Below are 19,969 nucleotides of genomic sequence, written 5' to 3'. Positions count from 1 at the left end.
TTCTTCCGTCTCTGCCTTCAAGACGTCGGTCTGCAATGTTTGTCGTCCCAACCCTGCCACAGACGGTATTGCTATCCATGGGTCATGGAGGTTTAGTCACCAGCCCCGAGGAAAAAGCCGCATCACGTCCCGCAACCTCGCGCAGTTGTCCCCCGAGGTGTCAGACGGCCCACAGCCCCTTGCACGCGACGTAGGATCTAGCCACGCCGTTTCACAGTTATGTCGTCTCTGGCGAATCGACGATGCGCATCTGACAGGATCGCGACGACGTTAGAGTTCTCATAGCGTGCGAAATAAAGGTGGGATGGATTTGGGCTCTGCCGACCTAGCTCCTCTGCTTTACTTTACGCCGATTGACATCCATTCCGCAGTTATATTAAAGCTGACCGAACCCGTCTGTGTCCGTTATTACTGAGTGTTCCATCCTCTTTCCCGAGTTCACCACCTGCTGCTTCATCATCTTCTAAGCACTTCCTCGACACAACGCAAGTATGACTTCCAACAACGGGACCAATGGCCACAGCAATGGGCAGAACAAGGAGCGTACACCCCTGCGAGCGGGCATCTACTCGCCAACTATGACCTTTTTCGACCCCGAGACCGAAGAGCTGGACATTCCTACCATCAAGAAGCACGCTGTCAGGCTTGCACAAGCTGGCCTCGTGGGTCTTGTAACTATGGGATCGAATGGAGAGGCCGTCCACCTCTCGCGAGCGGAGAAGGCCACAGTCACGCGAGCGACCAGGGAAGCACTGGACGAGGCTGGTTACCAAAACGTGCCAGTCTTGGTAGGAGCTTCTGAGCACGGCATTAAGCTCACTATTGAGCTCTGCAAGGAAGCAGAAGCTGCGGGCGGCGAATATGTCCTCATTGTACCTCCAAGTTACTACCGCTATGCCATTGACGAGGACGCAATCGTCGAGTATTTTACAAAAGTCGCAGATGCCTCGCCACTTCCCGTAGTCCTCTACAACTACCCCGGAGCTGTTGCTGGAATCGACATGGATAGCGATCTCATCATCAAGCTTGCCCAGCATCCTAACATCGTTGGCACAAAGTTCACATGTGGCAACACTGGAAAACTTACACGCGTTGCACTGGCTACAGACGCGTGTACGACAAAGAGCAATGGCAGCGGCTACATGGCTTTCGGTGGAATGGCAGACTTCACTGCTCAGACTGCTGCTAGTGGCGGCTCCGGAATCATTGCCGGGGGAGCAAACGTCCTTCCAAAGACTTGTGTCAAAGTATGGAACCTGTGGGCCGAAGGCAAATATGACGAATCCATTGCACTACAGAAGGTGCTCAGCAAGGGTGATTGGGTGTTGACGAAAGCTGCCATTCCTGGAACCAAGTCAGCTATTCAGTCATACTACGGCTACGGCGGATACCCCCGCCGACCACTCAAGAGGCTTCCGAAGGAAAAGGTTGATGCGGTCGCTGAAGGCATCCGCGAGGTCATGGAAGTTGAGAAGAAGTTATAAAGAAATCTGACACGTCTGCTCTGTGATTTCCCGACTTTGCCTTTATGATGCTGCGGAGCACGTCAATTCTCAGACGGAGGCTAACGTGTTCAATACTCTACATTTGTTCAATCAAGGCTTTGAGGTCACCTACTGCGATTGCAGATGCGCTTTCGAGTGTCCATCACGCAGATCCCCTGCTTGGCACATAGTGCGACCAGTGATTAAGCTTCTTTGCTAGTTGTGCATAACACCGAGCACGATGCCGCTACTTTATTATACCTACATATTATACCCGGTGCTTCAATTGCTTAATCTTGCCCCACATGGGCGTGGCGTAGTCGCGCCTGCCTTTTGGCAAAAGACAACGTCACGTGCACAGACTGACAGCTCCTTCCTTACATATAGCCTCAAACTTGCCGCCGCCAAACAAACTATCTCACCTCACCACATCGCGCCCCTCGCACGGGCACACTCACCTATTTACACTGCGCATCCTCAACACTTTGGCACACTTTGCGTACCTTCCTTTGTTGGAAGACGGCATCATAAACACGAGCGTATTCCGACCCTGGGAGCTACCTATATGATAGCATCCTGGGTTCGGGTGAGCGAAAGGTCACCATTGTCATACAGCTATCGGGACATTGTACCGTGCGGAGTCAGGAACTGTATGTGACATCGAACTCATCAAGAGCTCTATTTTAACATTAACCATGTATAGAACAACCGAACAGCATACGCTCGAATGAGAACCAATCCTCTGCGCTCATCAAAACCAAATATCCAAACACCTGGCATATAATCGTCGCTTCAAACCCGTGATCTGCTGGCAGAATTTTGTTACCAGACCCAATCCGTACTCTTACAAAAATGGACAACCACCAGACTACCGCAGATTGTCTTAAGCGATTTGCACCCTTGAACTAACCCAGGATATCACGTTCAATACAAAACGCCCTGCGCCACTACATCACCGATCTCAAATTGCAAGGCCATTTCCGAGACTAGTCCATCGATACAGCGAAAGCACTTCTCGTCGTTTCGCTGGCGTCATTTCTCGAGCGTGGCCATGACCCTTGATCTGCGCCAGGGTCGAGATCATGACCTTTCGGAAATTCCTCTGATACTCAGTGTTGAGAGTAACTACTGCAGCTTCGTGCGCTCGAACAATGGTCTCGCATGCTCTGATGACCCCGTCATTCGTCTCGGTAGACAATTTGTCGGCCAGAAGGAGCAAAATCAAACTGCCTTGCAAGAGATACTGCTCTGTGTTAGCTATGCTCCTTTCATATCAACATGTGGAGCAGCATTTGCAATGGATTGCAGATGCGAAGCTACCGGAGAAATTGAAGACTTACCATTCCAAACAGATACGGCATAAAAGACAGATCTGGATCCAGATCGAGGATCTCCCCAACAGCGTGTGCAGCCGAAATTGCACTTGAAGTTGCGGCGAGGAAATTCTGCGAGCAAATCCACATGTTGTCGTCCTCGAGAAGTGCGACAGGGTCCCACTTGCCGTGGAGCAGTATATGCAAAACATGCATGATATGTGTCGCGTATGCAGCAACCTTCCGCGTTTGGTGTGTCCATTCGCTACGAACGGGGTCCGGGCTCGTCGTCTGTTGGTTCTCTTCGCTTGGTCCACAGCCGTGCTGGGCTTTGAACTCTTCAATGCTGTACGCATACCTCTCCAATTGGCGCCTTATCTCAGCTTCGTGGAGTTCCCAGGAATTTCGTTGTCCGAATCTAGGGTGGTTCTTCTGTGCGTTCAAGTCGACGATATCACCGAGAATTGTCATCAGAGGAAGGAAGAAGCCGAAGACATCGTGCGAGGTGCACTGGAAGTTTAATCCCTTGGTGCGCGGTCCAGAGTGGCCAGTGTAAAACTCGCCAGCCTGCCACAGGGTATCAGCAACCGGCTGAAACAAGTCCTCGCATTCGTTGTCCAGCATCGCAAGTGGTCGGTTGTAACAGAGGCCAAGATGTCGGTCAATCATGTAAAGTAGCCACCAAAGTCGCCGTCTCTCTTCTTTCATCTCTTCAATCACAGCTGCTGCTGGAGTACCAACAGGGACCTGTACGCCTGAGCGAGAGCAATCCGTTAAATCCATTTCGCCGCTTTCGGATGTATGCGGATCCCGCTCCTTCACTGAATCTTGAGGCATTTCCCTACCGAGTTTGAGCTCTCTGGCAAGCGACCACGCCGCGTTCCACCATCGCAGAGATGCTGCTTTATACTCGCTTGCAGATGTCACGACTCCGAGATTCATGTAGGTCGCGATGTCGTCTAGAGTGCTTGTTGGAGGCATAGCTCCGTCAGGTCGGCCGTCGTAGCGTCCCATCACCCGATCGACGCGGAAGTTATCATGTGCTGCTGCTGAAAGTCCGGAACCAGGAGCGAATCCGTGGGACGACGGAGAGTGAACTAGAGGCTTAAGCAGATCGACTGTCAATTTCCACAGCTTCTGACAGATGGTGGACCTCGCAGATGGCGACGAAGTCAAATAGCTGGCCTCGCTAGTCTGAGCAGCTATCCACAACATGCTCGCTAGCAGTGCAGGACTGCACTTGCGAGGCTTGTGTTGCCGCAAGAATGACCGTTTCCTGAAAACGGAGCCGAGTATGTAAGGCGACGTGGGCTCCATGAATACCGATGACGAACTTTGGAAATAGTATTCGAGGAGGTCGCAGGCGGTCGAGACTGTCATGATGGTACCAAGGTGTGGAATCAGCGGCTTCAGTACAGGGTACCTGCACGGCACCAAACCACCACCTCCATTCTGGGAGGAGCTGACGCTTACTCCTGACCCAGGAGATCCCGTGTCTACGGAGCCGTAACTGTGTGGTGAAGACTGCCTCGCTCCAGCCTGGTACTGAATGGAGTAATTTGCCATATTCGCATATTCAGGCGGAACCTGTCCGTTCTGTTCAGGAAGCAGATGCATGCCATTCATAGCATACATCAGCTCGCCTCTTGGCATTTCAGCATGCATCGATGAGTATGCCGCGCCAGAACCGAGAAGCAAAGGATCTATCATCATGTGGTTGACGGGCGTTTCGAACTGGGCGCCTGGTGATTGTCAGCGCCGACGTAAAACACGGACATTGTAGTAATTACCTGGATGCATCGCTCGCCACTCAGCCTGCGGCGCGCTGTGTAGAGCTTTGCTTGATGGGAATTGTGGAACTACTGGCGTTGCTTCTGATTGAGACCACACCTCCTCGTCCATTTCCGAGAGACTAGGTCTCTCGAAGTACCCATTGCCCTGCGCCAACCCAGGTGTTTGCGGGCTGTGTCCTGCAGCAGCGGCCTCCTCTCGCTGTTTCTGAATGTGACGCGGCACCTTGCACAGTCAGCTTCCAAGTCGCGGGGCAACAAGTGCTGAACATTTGTACAGCTTGGACTGTTGTTGTCGTAGTGGTCTACAATAGAGCAGAGACGTGTTGCATTAAGGAAGGAATACACACCTTTCCGCGGCGTTTCTTCTCGCGATTGTACTGGCAAACGTACTCCAACTCGACACAGCGAGAACACGGTGACTGGCCGTTACACCTGGTTCGCATGCGGTGGCAGTGGTCGCAGGCTCGGCTTACTCGTCGCTTGACGGGTGCAGAGCTCCTGCGTTCAAGTTTCGGTATGTCTGTGGTGGCGGGGTCCATGGTGGCCATTGTTGTTTGTCGAAAAAAAGAAACAGGTGTCAGTATCGATTGACTCGAGGAGTCTCGACTTCAAAGAGCGGGAGGAAGCGGTCAGACAATGGGAAAATCTGGGGACGGTCATGCGTTACTTGGGGAGCATATGTGGGCCCTCGGAGCGTTAGTGCAAAGCAGTTCCGACCTGGAGGAATCCTGGTCGCTGAAAGCCACGATCTGAATCTTCTATGCGTCCATGCGTCTTCGAGAAGCGAGATCACCTCGAGCGTAATATCAGAAGACGCAATCGTTAATTCCACCACCCATGGATGTATGGAACGTCTCCAGGATTGGCTTGCCGATCTTGGAGGGCACTTACGGTCGGCACCTGGTTTTCGGCGACGCCACCTTAATGTGCTCCTCTCGACAGGCCATTCACAGCGTCTACGGCTAAACTCCCTAGACCAACAGGGGTTCAGGATAAAGACGCACACTCCCCCGCATTGCCAGGCTAGAGAACGACCCTTTCTGCGCGGGTCAGAGGTCCGCTTGAGTGCACGTCAACACCCGTCTCGTCACTACCGCTTGGCTACGCCTTCTAGCACCTTGTGCCCGCCTCGTCAAGGCCGTAGCTTGAGGGCGCTGGAAATCCCCAGTGGTGCCTTGCGTACTAACAAGGGGATGAAATCTATATCATGTGCCTGTTATAGCTATATCTGATCACCCTAATGCGACTACTAACGCGCACGATTTGGTAATGCTAAAGCCTGCTGAAACGGGCTCCATACCGATCCCAGGTATGCTGGACGAACACATGGTGATTAACTGGAAGACGTCAGGGCATCACTGTTGTGGACGCAAGCCCGCTCCGACGCCATGAAACAGCTGCCAGTGGCACCAAACGAGCCTCGCGTGTGCTTGGTGCTACCAGCGTCGCGGCGAATGACGTCCTGGCTGGCCCACTTTTGGGTACCCACCTCTGAGGGCCCACTTTTAGTGCCATAGAAGACAAAGACAGGTGTTCGAGAACTCGCATGTACCTTGGTAGCAGGTCGCGCCCAAAACACAGCGACAGGGCCTTCCGTGAGTACTAACTACTGGTGCGTAACTGCTGAAAATTTATGGGGCTACCATTTTGGTAGTATGCAAGCGCAATTACCTCCGGAGAAGGAAGCTGGACAATGTTGCAATGTTGTGGGGTTGCTGACCCAGTGCTTACATGCACTGCGCGCCTGGCTCGACAATGTATCCGCCCGAGGTCACCGCACAACACGACGAGAAGCCCATCACAAGATGTGACATACTGTCCTGGTCTGGTAAGCGTGAAATGACAAGATAGCCACCGAGGGTGTTCCCTTTCGTCGGCTATGCGTTGTCGACTACCACTTCAATGTGAAGCATGAACCTTTAGTTGCCTCACATGCTGCTACAAATTCCAGGAGACACCCCTCCTGGCTGTAGGGCTGGTCGCACATCCCAACCGATTACTAGTGATACCAACACAGACGCCGGTCTATGAGCAGTCCATCTTAACTTGAAACAAGTCACTGGTGCAAAGGGGAAGAGCTGCTTTGCTCCATGCGTTGATCTTCACGCCACATCCCCAGTTCCTCTTCACATGCAAAGGCGTGGCTTTATGCAGATGTGCAACGAAGGATTCGTGCTGACAGCGCACACCGGCCCGCCCACAGCTCGCGCAAACAGAAATGCAAATTCTCGGGTGGTGATTCGTGGATTTGTTGGTTCACATCGAGAATTGCTGGAGCATTACTGCAGGCTACGAGCACGAGGTCACTGCGGAGAGCCACCTTGCATCCTGCGCTGCGTCGCGGCAGAACTGTGCGCAATCTGCTTCCTTAACGCTGCTGCAGTATCGAGCTGCATGTCTCGGGGTGCAGGGCGCGTCTTCGCATTGGCGCAGACCCCTTGAGTCTCCTCTCCCACAGAAACAAGCAACCTGGAAGCACAACGCACGCCGCAAGCTCTGCTGTGGAGCCCAGTACTTCAGTAGTTCCTCCCATGATGGGTCAAGCGGTCACGGCCGTTTGACGGCTTCCGGTTAGGTGGACCCGCACGATTCGTTGGGTCCTGGCCGCTAATCAGCAGCCAGCCTCGAGGTAACCCTGAGGTTCTCCACAAACGCTAATATGTGGCTCTTCTGCTCAGCGCCGACTCTAAGCCTGTTCGGTCCAGCGCTAAGTAGTGGACCAAAATGCTTCACCGAGGCTTCGGCCCCAAACTCTGAACGGCACGGCTTCCCCACATACCGATGTCATGTCCTGTGCTTCACCATGGCCTGGTATGGCCACTTGTGTTAGTCTCGGCGATTGCCTGGCGCAATAGGTTTCGTGAGCGGGCACAGAGGCATACGACAAACAGAACTCTGTGGAAATGACGGATGCGATAGATATATTGTGAGCGGTTAGATTAAGGGTCCAACACTTGGCGCCTTCGCCGAGTATCCACCAGGAAATGTCACCGAAGACCAGCTTAATTAGGACAGATGCCTTTGACCGGGATTGTTACAATCCGGCATCACGAGGTTTGGTACCGACGTCGCACGAGCTGCAGGAGAAACTGGGCTGGGGAGGTGCTGCCACGCTCTGACCGCAAGTCTGGAGGCCTCGAGGTGGGTGGTCTTTCACCCCAGGTTTTCCGCCTATCAGTTCCCGGGTCACACAATGCATGCAGTCATAACGGGAAGAACATCTCGGCTGAGCGGAGCGGCGTCTACGAAGCGATGCCGCAAGCCCTGTCCATCTTATACCTCACTCCCCTCTGTTATACCCTCTTGTTCTATAAGGACCCACACAGCCCTCGCACAATGGTACTGCAATGTTGGGATCAAGCATCAAGAGTAGCCTGTCTGTCCAACGCCTCGCCTGGGCAAAGGTAAACCGGCTATGTTCGAATTGCCCCAGACTCATACTTGGGCACAGCCCCAAGACCCGTTGTGGTTAGAAGCAACAAAATACATTGCAAATAAACACACTTAGGCAAGCGCTTCTCTCCGCGCTAAGCGAGACCAATTCAAGATCATGCAGAAAGCTGCTGCATCGCAGAGTTCGTGTGGGGATACGCAAGGGTCCGAGCAACACCTCAATGGGCAAGCACCAAGGAACAGGTCAAGGCAATGCGTTCCGGAGCCGATGTTTGATGAGGGAATCTCAACGACGACGAACGAGAACGCGAGTGCGAAATACCTCACACTAATTGACAAGGTCAAGGTTGGTATTGCTGATCACAGGCAGTGCATCACTTGATCGTTTGACCGATGAGTAGGCAACCATGACCTGCGAAAATCACCTGACACATGATAAACGTCAAATGCTTTTCATACCTCAGCCATGCACGCAATATACCGCAACGCCTCTCTCGAGCGCTGATGCACAGTGGCAAAGTAGATCAAGGGGTCGCCACGTGTGTACCACGCACACCGTAAGCAACAATGTCTATTCTGGTCGATCACCAACACTGTATAACACGACCGGTCAAGTGGCGATCGATCATATCGTCGAAGCCGGACGGCATTATTGATGTGTTTGGGACTACTGCACGACAGCCCAATGACTGTTGGACCCAAGACGTTAGAAAAATCGAAAGGAACTGTTTTCTCCCGCAATCGGCTCGGTAATCTCAGGCAGCCCTCCAGGGATACGGCCACTTCCAATAGTGGGTCCTTGTAAGACATGGGACCAGCAGATTTGCATGCGATCTTGATTTAGTATTGGGACTGGGAATAATGCAGGCAATTTCGTTGAAGTGCGCGGAAGCGTAGGTGTGAGACTAACTGGTGAGATCAGCGGCGCAGGGACTTGATGGACGTCAGGCATTGTATCAAGGTGTCCCGGAGAAGTATTCAGAGGTATTGGTGTACGGAAGGAGGATTATCGCATCATCAACGGGACGGCACATGAGTAATTTCTTTTTTCTGACTTCGGGCAGTTATCGTTGGACTCAGTCCACTGTGGCAAAGAGTCCGAACGACTTCCTCTCGTCCGCTAGGTATTGCTTACAACCTGCAGGTGAGTAACAGTCAGCTGGGATGTCGTGATCGTTTCAGGTACTTGTTCATTTCCCCCCCCCCCCCCCCCATCCCCAGCCAGCATACCAACTGTACAGCCACGATTCGTAAGGTATGACAAAACTGTCCCGCCCGCTACCGCTCATCTCCCGTTCTCCACTTTCCGAAAACCGCGTCGTCAAGTCAGGCCATGCTGACTACCAGGTAATTAGGAAATCTTATCACTTACTCACTTCTCACTTTTTGCGGCATCTTCCTTCATGCCCTTCTGTACCCACGCGCGGCTCTTGGCCGCATACTCCTCCATCTTCGTCTTATCCTTGAGCAGCTCCTTGATCGTGTGCGGATCGGGTACGTGGCGACCCTTCTCGACGCCCGGACGTGCCGTCATGCGTTCTTCCCAGGCCTTGAGCGTGGGGAATTCATCGATGTCGATGCCCGCCCATCCGGCACTCGCGATCCAGCCGTAGTGCGCGAGATCTGCGTAAAAGATGCATGAGTGATGTGGATGACGCAGGGGGGGGGGTCGATGCTTACCAGCAATAGTGCACTTCTCGCCCATAATGTACGGGCGGTTGTCGGCAGCGAGATGCTTGTCCAACACGCCATATAGACGGCGCGTTTCGTTCTGGTATCGGTTCACGCCGTATTCGATGTGCTCGGGAGCGTACCGTGTGAAATGGTCTGTGTGAGATTTTCGCGTTAGCTTGCTGTTCAGTACAGTAATCGCTCCACATGCAGCGAACTGTAAGATTCCGGCGTAGATCCGGGAACGGGCGGAAAGGACACTAAGGAGACTATCGTTTGACCTTCTGCTGGTAAGACGGGTTGCCGGCCGGGATATACGTGGTGTGCTTTTTTTTCGTCGAGTGGGATGTTGTCCGACGGGTGGCCGTCTCCGAGATTACGCCCTTGTCAATTTGGGGAGGCGGGATCTTGGGGGCGGTGGATTTGTCTGGAGCTCAACCGTTTGGGCGGACAGCTTGTTTCAAGGATGTTGTGCGTGAACTTCTGCAACGTTGGTGGATCTGATGGCAAATAGGTGATTTCCCTAGAAGGGACTATCGATTCACTCGGTAACTGCCACAGCCTCACTCCCTCTATGACAAATAAATAGTTTGTACTTACTTGCTTGTCCTTGCATTGGGCCTACACCAGCGTTCATGAAGAATAGCCAGTTGTTCATCTCGTAGTACTCCCTCGTGCCTTTGGGGAAACTGATCTTGTACTCCGTGTCGTAGCGCTCAACGAGGTACTGCATGATGCCACCGCTCTCGAAGAGGTTGATGGGCTTTCCATCGGTGAAGGTGTCAGTCAAAGCTGGAATCCTGCCATTCGGATTGATGGCTCGAAACCAGGGCTCTTTCTGAGTGTCCTTGCTGATGTCGATCTTGTGCACTTTGTAGGGGAGACTGGGTTAGATGTTAGAATTTGTGCTAGAGTCATTTAATGTCCATCGATTGAGCTTTCATAGATAGTAGGATAGTTCGAACTATCTTCCACTTTCTTTCTGTAATCCTCCTGCGGTATTTTCTGCTAGGGTGCATCATGACACCCCCAACTTCAGTCTCCTCGACCAAAAATATCCCTCGTTTCTTCTCAGCTGAAGGGCAACTTGTAGAGTTCTGATACCAAACTTTCACATTGCGGACTTCTAAGATCCAATAATGAGTAAGAAATGACAACAATAACTTACCCTAGCTCTTCGAGCGTGATGGAGATTTTGATGCCATTGGGCGTTTGTGTAGTGTACAAAGTGATGTCAGAATTCTGGGAAGACATGATGTTCTGTAGATAGCAATACGTAGTCAGTTGTCGTAGTATTGCAGTCTGAAGTCTTGTGAAGATGGCGTTTGTTAGTTCGAGTGGGGTCAGAGAGGGGCAACTATGACGATTTGGGAGCTGATTAGAAATGTAGTAGTGCCGAGCTACGGACTTAATACTCTACGGAGTGTTGGACATCTTGTATATGACTCGAGTTTGGTTCGCATTGCAACTGTATTTGCAAGCAAGTTCTATGAGTTCCAAAAGTGTTGTATTGGAGAGCAGGACGCATAGGAGATTCGGGCATGCCAAAGATAATTCGCAGTCTCCAAAAAGAACGATGAGAAGTCGACTTGACTGCGATCCATCCTATTAGTGCAATAGCAGGATCCCATAGGTCTGGAAAGACACTCTGACTCGAAGGCACGTGCGGAAAGCGGCAGCCTATCAGCACGTGACTACCCTCGATAAGCAGCAAACGGACTAGCCGATATTCATCCGCCTCCTCGAAAGCTTTCTACGCGACTTTCCTAACACCTCACCCTCATCCCCTCACCATCAACTCACACAGCAATCATGTCTTGGCGCAACCAGGGCATCACCGGCTCGAACAACATTCCGCTTGGAAATCGTCGTCGCTTCGGCGGTGATGACGCTGATGATGGAGGTTACAATCCTGCAGCGCCAGCGGAAGGTTTGTCTGAGCTGAAGCGCGGTCGCAGCCCACAGCGTGGTAAGCCCTGTTCCTCCATAAATACACGGTCGCGTACTGACTGCCATATCGCAGACCCCGATGGTCCCCGACAGCGCAAGAAGCGCAATCGATGGGGCGATGCCAGTGAGAACAAGGCTGCTGGCTTGATGGGCTTGCCCACTGCCATTTACAGCGCCATGACTACTGAGCAGCTCGACGCTTACACCCTGCACTTGCGCATTGAGGAAATTACGCAGAAGCTCAAAATTAACGATGTCGTGCCAGCCGACGGTGATAGGTATGTGTTCCAGTTCGATGCGAGAAGCTCATTTCTAACTTATTCAGGTCTCCCTCACCTCCTCCACAGTACGATAACTTTGGTCGCCGTGTCAACACCCGCGAGTTCCGCTACCGCAAGCGCCTCGAAGATGAGCGCCATAAGCTGGTTGAGAAGGCGATGAAGACGCTTCCCAACTATCACCCGCCTGCCGACTACAGGCGCCCTACTAAGACACAGGAGAAAGTCTACGTTCCGGTCAATGACTACCCGGAGATTAACTTCAGTATGGAACTAACCCCTCTAACTTTCCTTTTTTGGTTCTTTTCCTTCCCAGCCTTTGTCTTGACAGCCTGCTCAGGATGCTTGATGCTTATGCGCGTTCAGTGGCACCTGCAGTTTAGCTATGTCACTAACCCCCACCGTCCCCGTTACTCATACCAACTTTGATCATATACTAACCGCAGCTTTTTGCACTAACAGTTGGCCTCCTCATCGGCCCTCGTGGAAACACGCTCAAGAAAATGGAGTCCGAATCGGGCGCTAAGATTGCTATCCGTGGCAAAGGCTCCGTCAAGGAGGGTAAAGGACGTTCTGACGCCGCTCACACCAGCAATCAGGAGGAGGACTTGCACTGTCTGATCATGGCCGATACCGAGGAGAAAGTGAACAAGGCAAAGAAGCTCATCCACAACGTTATCGAGACCGTAAGTACATTATCGCTCCTTGCCAAATCTCTCGCTAACTTGAAACAGGCTGCCTCCATTCCTGAAGGCCAGAACGAACTCAAGCGCAACCAGCTCCGAGAGCTTGCCGCACTCAACGGTACCCTTCGAGACGACGAGAACCAAGCCTGCCAAAACTGTGGTGAAATCGGTCACAGGAAATACGACTGTCCACAGAAGCAGAATTTCACGGCCAGCATCATCTGTCGTGTCTGTGGTCAGGCTGGACACATGGCCCGCGATTGTCCTGACCGCAAGGTCGGGTCAACCGTGGGCGCAATGACGGGCCGCCCCGGTGGCGATCGCAACCAGGGTTCGTATTGGAGGTGCTCCTGGAGAACGAGCTCGACGCGTTCATGGCCGAGATGGGTGGTGGTCAGCCTCGTGCCGCTATCGAATACAGCAATGGCGGAGGTGCAGACAACTCTGCTGGCGCAGAGCGAACTCTCAAACCCTGGGAACGTGGTCCGACTGGCGGCGCTGCACCCTGGGCTCGCAACGACCGCGATGGCGGTGACCACAACTCTGCTGCTGCTGCTCCTCCTCCTTGGGCTGGCGGCGGAGGTGGGTGGTGGTAGGTCGTACGACCCAGAACAACGGGTTACGGCGGAGGCAACGCCGCGCCCTGGGCTTCTGCCGCTCCCAGCTGCTCCAGCTGCCGCAGGTTATGGCTACGGCGGCTATGGCTACGATCAGGCTGCGCCAGGTGCTTACGGTGCCCCTGGCTATGGTGCGCCTGCTGCTCCAACGGGCCCGCCTCCAGGTCTGGGACCGCTCTTCCAGAACTACGGAGCAGCTGGTACCCCTCCCCCGCCTCCACCACCGCCTTCTGGTTCCGTCCCTCCTCCACCGCCTCCAGGTGATGCCCCGCCACCTCCTCCCCCGAGCGACGTCCCTCCTCCACCGCCACCTCCACAGTAGACGCCATAATCAAGGACAGGACATGCGTCCCTTAGGCGCACATACTGAGGCCTTTTGGGAGTGACGAAGTTGCTTCTGTTTCGGCGTTCAACCACCCCTTTAACGTGGATCTAGGACGTACGCAGCAGCGCCATTGCTTCGCTTACATCTCAGCAGCAGCACGGAGCACATATTGCGATAGCACTTGGATGGCACCAGCCAACTAATGAAGGACAGGTACACTTACAAAATCGTTTTGATTCTCATGATAATTTCTTCCGGCTTGGGAACCTGGATGTTCCATCTGTTCTTGGTAGTTTTACTGGACAAGTGGTGCTCTAGCTACGAAATGATATCTTTCTTGCAGATGATGCCTTGTTCATGCTTGTGTGGTCTAACAAAAGGTCATATTTCTCGTAAGGCGTGTATAGCTATGCATGTACTTGTGTGCCCATGATGCTTGACAAGATGTGTGTGAATGTGTTGATTGAGAATGACGTTCGATGTGCCAAGGGGTGTGATCCTGGCACGAGCGCGGGACGAACCATGACGGCGGGCGCCCGCGGACAAGATGGGGCTATTAGACATGCAAACTCACATGTCAAAGAGCCCGCGGTAGCAAGTGGCTCCCTGCATTCACTCGAATTTCCTCTCTACTTGTCATACACTGCACGTGTCCGAACCCCCAAGGCCACCCAACTCAGCGTCGAAGGAGATCCCCACCTACGCGCTCACCCCGCTGCGATGGAGGAGGATACGCGTGAGCAAGGTAGCTCCGCAGACCACCACGCCCTGAATGCCATGTACTGATTTATATAGGTAGAGAACGTCCACCTCCACCGCCGGGGAGTGCGCTTCGATGGCACGCTGCATCTCATGCCCCACCACATCGTCTTCAGCTACTTGCCCAACCCTCCGCCAGACGCACCACCCGACGCGAAACCACCGAGGCAGAAAGAAGTATGGATTACATACCCCATGATATCATATTGCTGTCTCAAGCCACTGCCGCCTATCTTGCGCCAGGAGCCGTCGATCCGCATTCGGTGTCGTGACTTCACATACTTCGCCTTCTATTTCCCCAACGAGAAGCAGGCGCGTGACGTGTACGACAGCATACGCGCTCTGACATGCAAGATCGGGAGGCTCGACAAGCTTTTGGCGTTCAGCTACCAGCCGAAACCTCCAGAAGATCAGCAAAATGGCTGGGACATATACGATGCGCGGCGCGAGTGGAAGCGGCTAGGCATCAGTCCTAAAGATACGGAGAAGGGCTGGCGGATATCGGAGATCAACATCGAATACAAGGTGGGAACGACGAGCAAAATTGTGGGAGAAGTTTTATCTAACGTAGCGAACAGTACTCGAAGACGTATCCCGCCCTCCTCGTGGTGCCCTCAAATGTCTCAGACAGCGTCCTGAGGTATGCTGGCGAGTACCGCTCACGCCAGCGAATACCCGCCCTTGTCTACCGCCACCCCATCAACAACTGTTCTATAACTCGAAGTTCACAGCCAACACCCGGTCTGCGTGGTAACCGCAATCCTCAGGATGAGAGGCTCGTTGCAGCCATCTGGGCTACGAATCGTGGATGGAAAGCGACACAACCGCCCACACCACGTTCAGGCGGTCTGACACCAGATTCGAGTGTCGCGAACTTGAACGAAGCTAGTACTAACAGCTCCTTTGTTGGTGCCGTGGATACCGAGACCATCGACTCTGGAAGGACTATTATTGATAATCTGACTGAATCTTCCGAGATAGCAGACGTTGAACTACCCAGGGTATACGGTGCGCAGCAGCGAAACCTTATCGTTGACGCCAGACCAACCGTGAACGCTTATGCCATGCAAGCCGTCGGCCTAGGATCAGAGAAGATGGACTACTATCCTGGAGCAGAAAAGGCGTATCTTGGGATCGACAACATTCACGTCATGCGCAAGTCCCTTGACACAGTCATCGAGGCACTGAAGGATTCGGACATCACGCCTCTTGCCCCTAATAGGAACCTTTTGGCCAAGAGCAACTGGATCAAGCACATCAGTAATATCCTGGACGGCGTCGCACTAATCGCGCGAACCGTGGGCATCATGCACTCGCATGTGTTGATCCATTGCTCTGACGGCTGGGACAGGACGAGTCAACTGAGCGCACTGAGTCAGATCCTCCTCGACCCGTACTACCGTACATTGGAGGGCTTCATTGTGCTTGTTGAGAAAGACTGGCTATCATTTGGCCACATGTTTCGGCATCGATCTGGTTTTCTTAGCCACGAGAAGTGGTTCACCATCGAGAACGAACGCATCGAGCGCGATGGTCAAGGCGGCAGCAACCCGTTCGAAAATGCTCTCCGGGGTGCGAGAGGACTATTCAATCGACAGAATGAGTCGAACGAGGCGCTTAACCAGCTGCCAGAAACGAACGTTCCCGAGAATGCGACCGATGTGGCGGACACTGCTTCTCCAAAGCCTGCCAAGTCTGGTGCAGCGGAAGAACATCGCGTCACCAAAGTCAACGAGTTGTCACCAGTCTTCCACCAGTTCCTGGACTGCGTTTATCAATTACAACATCAACACCCGACCCGATTTGAGTATAGCGAGCGCTTCCTTCGACGTCTCTTGTACCACCTGTACTCCTGCCAGTACGGCACGTTCCTCTTCGACAACGAGAAAGAACGCATCGATGCACGCGCGCGAGAGCGAACCCGCTCAGTTTGGGACTACTTCTTATGTCGGAAACAAGAATTCATGAACCCCAAGTACGAACCCGAGATTGACGACTCGGTCCGCGGCAAGGAACGCATGATCTTTCCACGCAAAGGCGAAGCAAGATGGTGGGCCGAATGCTTTGGCAGGACTGACGAGGAGATGAACGCTGCTGGTCCACAGGCTCCTCCCAATCTCATGCCCCAAACTAGTAACGCTTCCAATGGTCGAAGTGGTACAAGCACACCTGTTCCCCATGATCCAATCGTCACAGGCACGGAATCAGCTGAAGGTGCAACTGGAGCAGGCACTACCGCCGAACTACCGCCCACTCATGCCCTTGGTGAGCATTCTGCAAGTGTACCTCATGCTTCATCGCCTTCGCCACTTGATGCTGCTGCAGCGCTTGGTCAGGACATCCGGCAAGGCCTGGCCGCGGGTATTGAGAAGCTAGGTATCGGGAAGCCCAGTGGCTCTGCCGCGGATCGAGCAGCAAGCCCGGCGTCGGGGCAAAGTAGGCTGAGCGCAGATGTTGGTAGGGAAGCAACAAGGCTGAGTACGGATTTAGGTGGGCAGAATGGGAGAGAGAGGAGTACGAGTCAGGGCAAGGCGGAGGTTAGGAAGGAGGTGGAGGTGGAGATGCAATGAGCAAGCTGAAATAAGCTTGGGCTCGAAGCATTTCGAGTACAGGTTGACGATGCTTTTGTGGAAGGTAGATAGTTCGGTCTTGATATGATGAGCAAGCGTGAATGACGATACCCGGAAGCGACTTTGTTGCTCAAGAAACATGCTAGTGTGTGGATTCCTTGACGGTCTTATCTTACATTTTGAACATACAATTGCAGAGGCGGTGTGTAGACGTGAACACGTTTATAGAAGCACTGGGAAGAATAGCGACAGACGCGAGCAGAACAGCGATCAAATTTTTGAAGACGATTGTTCTGGCAAATGCGCCCAGTTTGACTGGCGTCTACGACGACATCTGATATGTTTGCTTCGGGATGTTGAAGATATCGAAGCAAGATGGGAGAAATGTCGTATGCACTGGATCCTAAAGACTTGGGAATCATACGTGTACCTTTTCGAATAGTCTAGATAGATAGGCCAGAGAGGGCAAACGCGATGCCTTCAGCCTGACCACGAAGAAGGCAATCAGTTCTGCCCGGACGCCCAGGCTGTGCATTGAGGCATGGATGAACACGTTTTGGCCGTTGAGATGGGTTGGGGAAGAGAAATTTGCGATCCGATTGGCTGCTTAATAGGCAATCCCTGTCGCTACATTTGTTTGAAGCCTTCTGGGGTTGTGAAAAGAAAATAGCCGCACTGACCCTGGCTGTTGTTTTGGCCTTCTTTTTACATGTCTGTCCCGCCGCTAGGCCTCTAATTCTATCCCCCTGATGCTCACGGCCAATGAATACGACTGTGCAATGGTGACAAGTGGGGCGATCGGCAGACGCCCAGGCTAGCCCACCTGGCTCAGTCAGCGCTAAACCTATCTCGCTGCCTGTCGCTGACAGCTAGATGGGTCTCGCGTGGACGCATGCACAATTACGGTAATATCACTTCAACGGCGGGCATGATGCGGACCCGCGAGACTGGACCACGAAAAGGAAGCATGTGTTACTGGTAGCATTTCGCAGGGATCGCGCGGGTGTCGAGAGCGTAGGACCATTTGAGAGCGTCGCTTGCGGCAAACTTTACTTCTTGAGTTGAAGGAACATTTTTTGCTCTTCGACGAAGGGCAAATGAAGCACGCACCCATTCCTCTCTCATGGCTTCTACCTTCGTTATCTTAAAGGCAGCCGACAGTCGGTCGTTTATTGAGCCAGAAACATGATACACAATCTTTCAACCGTTACCTAGGCATCTTTGAGACTCCTTTCGGTATCTGTGATACTGGTCTGATTCCTTCCAACACCCATCACAATATCATTCGATATGGATCTCACTACCTCTAGTCATGATGATCATGCCGAGCAGTCGTGCTTTTTTGAGGTGGAAACTCGGCTCATTGAGAATGAGTGGGTACCACTGCTACCTGAATTTGATGTCGGTAAGGACTCGTTGCTACCTCCGTCACCCGTACTATAGTAAACCTAGAGGAAGAAACGTATGCTGATCACATTTTTGGACTGGAACATTTACTTCGGCGAACCTATCCCTACGGTCGAGGCGCAACAAGAGAGCCCAATTATAAACGAAAACGATGCTGAGATCATAGAGATTTTCGATACCAGAACGTAAGTTTCCCATCTTTTTATTAGTGTGTATATCATCATTGAATTTAAACAGGAGCAACAGCCGCGGAAAGAAACGAAGGCAGATGTCCCTCAGTGATTGGACACCCACATCTAGGTATGCTCCACCAAAGAGCGCATGTGGACTCAGTACAAATCACTGACCTCTCAATTAGTCACGAAGAAGTACTCCAAACACTCCAGCCTTCGATCACATATCCACAGGCAGACAACCTGTGGCCAGAGTCGAGTAGCGAACAAACGTACATGCCAACCCCTTCATTCTTCGGACTGTCCGGCGCTACACCATCAACACCTAAGACTAGCCTATCTGCCATCTCACCTTCACCAAATCTAGCTGCTAGAGTCATGGTCGGAACGATATACAGCTGCCCGGACACAGACACGTATACTTTCCAATGTCGCAGTTCCACTTGCCACGATCGAACATTTAGTCGCTGGCCTGATTTTACACGGCACTACAATGGAGCTCATGCGACGACTCCTACGGTCTACTGGTGCGATGTTGAAGGATGTCCCCGCGGCAAAGCGGCTCGCAATCGGCCATTTCCGAGGAAGGATAAACTGAACGATCACGCTAAAAGCATCCATGGCGTGAGGAATTGAACGCAAACACTTTATGGTATGGATTGGGTTACTCGCATAATATTGGGTGTTGAGGGATTTATACAAGAAGATGATGCAATGCGGCGTTCATAGACAAAGTGTATGTAATAATTTTGGCTTAAGTGTATACTAGAGGCAAGTTTAGGAAACGAGAAGACTACGAAAACAATGCAGTTCAATAGATGAGCAGATGTTGACTCGCAATGAGAAAGTTTGTTCAAGCATCCAGACGTGTCATCCACATAGTCACCATGACGTGTTTGACAAATTTTTCGGTATGAGGCTGAGGGTCGCGATCGGCCGTTGCAGATGATCGTTAATCAGGGAAACTGTGCAGCAGTGGGCCACTACCTCAGTCTCGTTCATGAATACAGGTACACGTTGGCTCGGGTGGCAACTTCCACAATACTCCATCCGAACAGCTCTCGTTACCATCAAAGCTTCTGCGCGCGGAACACATCGACCAACCCTTCCCGATCACAATGGCAGACAAAGAACTAGATCCCACCACTCTCGCTCGCTGGCAGTCAGAACGCGAGCAACAACTTGAAGGATGGGAGGCGCAAGATCCAGAGCAATCCCATCCTTTCTCAACATCATCACGTAAGTGTCGCAAGAGAGACATACAATTTCCAGCATCTGCTAATATAGTGTCATCTTCAGAGCCATCTTTTCCGGCATTTGGATCGATGCCCGACTTCGACCCGATTCCCGCGTTCGACCCATCTGCATTCGACCCAACAGTGTTCGATGCTCCTCCGGTCACGCCATAGAATGGATCCAGTTCGCATGAGATGGGTGAAAATCAGGCAAGATCGGTAGCTCCAACCATCCACAATCACCAGTAAGCAGATGACTTGACGGATGCGTGTTAGATGTTTCGTTTGGCTAAATTGAGTCAGTGACCAACAGAC

At 52.5% G+C, this 19,969-nt stretch overlaps 9 protein-coding genes across 9 annotated transcripts; 6 read left to right on the top strand and 3 right to left on the bottom strand.

Annotated features, from left to right (window-relative positions):
- Nucleotides 1-491: 491 nt before the first annotated feature.
- On the top strand, nt 492-1,484 carry SNOG_11734 (hypothetical protein; the record flags this gene model as incomplete). Its single annotated transcript, XM_001801921.1, has 1 exon — nt 492-1,484. The coding sequence occupies one exon, from the start codon at nt 492-494 to the stop codon at nt 1,482-1,484; it is 993 nt and encodes a 330-aa protein (XP_001801973.1).
- Nucleotides 1,485-2,445: 961 nt separating this feature from the next.
- Nucleotides 2,446-3,466, bottom strand: SNOG_11733 (hypothetical protein; the record flags this gene model as incomplete). The annotated part of the gene is made up of 2 exons (XM_001801920.1): nt 2,446-2,727; nt 2,825-3,466. 2 exons carry the CDS (start codon nt 3,464-3,466, stop codon nt 2,446-2,448), a joined length of 924 nt encoding a protein of 307 aa, XP_001801972.1.
- A 2,879-nt stretch (nt 3,467-6,345) lies between these two features.
- SNOG_11732 (hypothetical protein) lies at nt 6,346-6,621 on the top strand (the record flags this gene model as incomplete). Its single annotated transcript, XM_001801919.1, has 2 exons — nt 6,346-6,418; nt 6,542-6,621. 2 exons carry the CDS (start codon nt 6,346-6,348, stop codon nt 6,619-6,621), a joined length of 153 nt encoding a protein of 50 aa, XP_001801971.1.
- A 272-nt stretch (nt 6,622-6,893) lies between these two features.
- On the bottom strand, nt 6,894-7,123 carry SNOG_11731 (hypothetical protein; the record flags this gene model as incomplete). Its single annotated transcript, XM_001801918.1, is given in 2 exon segments — nt 6,894-7,059; nt 7,077-7,123. 2 exon segments carry the CDS (start codon nt 7,121-7,123, stop codon nt 6,894-6,896), a joined length of 213 nt encoding a protein of 70 aa, XP_001801970.1.
- Nucleotides 7,124-8,949: 1,826 nt separating this feature from the next.
- On the bottom strand, nt 8,950-10,945 carry SNOG_11730 (hypothetical protein). Its single transcript, XM_001801917.1, has 5 exons — nt 10,823-10,945; nt 10,255-10,538; nt 9,664-9,810; nt 9,360-9,606; nt 8,950-9,121 (listed from the first exon to the last, which is right to left on the bottom strand). Exons 1-5 carry the CDS (start codon nt 10,906-10,908, stop codon nt 9,115-9,117), a joined length of 771 nt encoding a protein of 256 aa, XP_001801969.1. The 5' UTR covers nt 10,909-10,945; the 3' UTR covers nt 8,950-9,114.
- Nucleotides 10,946-11,466: 521 nt separating this feature from the next.
- Nucleotides 11,467-13,164, top strand: SNOG_11729 (hypothetical protein; the record flags this gene model as incomplete). Its single annotated transcript, XM_001801916.1, is given in 6 exon segments — nt 11,467-11,623; nt 11,678-11,901; nt 11,952-12,147; nt 12,345-12,568; nt 12,617-12,881; nt 12,899-13,164. The coding sequence occupies 6 exon segments, from the start codon at nt 11,467-11,469 to the stop codon at nt 13,162-13,164; spliced, it is 1,332 nt and encodes a 443-aa protein (XP_001801968.1).
- Nucleotides 13,165-14,464: 1,300 nt separating this feature from the next.
- SNOG_11728 (hypothetical protein) lies at nt 14,465-16,839 on the top strand (the record flags this gene model as incomplete). Its single annotated transcript, XM_001801915.1, has 2 exons — nt 14,465-14,815; nt 14,848-16,839. The coding sequence occupies 2 exons, from the start codon at nt 14,465-14,467 to the stop codon at nt 16,837-16,839; spliced, it is 2,343 nt and encodes a 780-aa protein (XP_001801967.1).
- Nucleotides 16,840-18,154: 1,315 nt separating this feature from the next.
- SNOG_11727 (hypothetical protein) lies at nt 18,155-19,055 on the top strand (the record flags this gene model as incomplete). Its single annotated transcript, XM_001801914.1, has 4 exons — nt 18,155-18,244; nt 18,292-18,431; nt 18,484-18,546; nt 18,605-19,055. The coding sequence occupies 4 exons, from the start codon at nt 18,155-18,157 to the stop codon at nt 19,053-19,055; spliced, it is 744 nt and encodes a 247-aa protein (XP_001801966.1).
- A 482-nt stretch (nt 19,056-19,537) lies between these two features.
- On the top strand, nt 19,538-19,828 carry SNOG_11726 (hypothetical protein; the record flags this gene model as incomplete). The annotated part of the gene is made up of 2 exons (XM_001801913.1): nt 19,538-19,658; nt 19,719-19,828. 2 exons carry the CDS (start codon nt 19,538-19,540, stop codon nt 19,826-19,828), a joined length of 231 nt encoding a protein of 76 aa, XP_001801965.1.
- Between the last annotated feature and the right edge of the window lie 141 nt (nt 19,829-19,969).

The sequence above is a fragment of the Parastagonospora nodorum genome (genome assembly GCF_000146915.1).
Source record: "Parastagonospora nodorum SN15 chromosome Unknown scaffold_20, whole genome shotgun sequence".
Lineage (NCBI taxonomy): Eukaryota > Fungi > Ascomycota > Dothideomycetes > Pleosporales > Phaeosphaeriaceae > Parastagonospora > Parastagonospora nodorum.
This window is presented reverse-complemented; position numbering and strand designations above follow the sequence as displayed.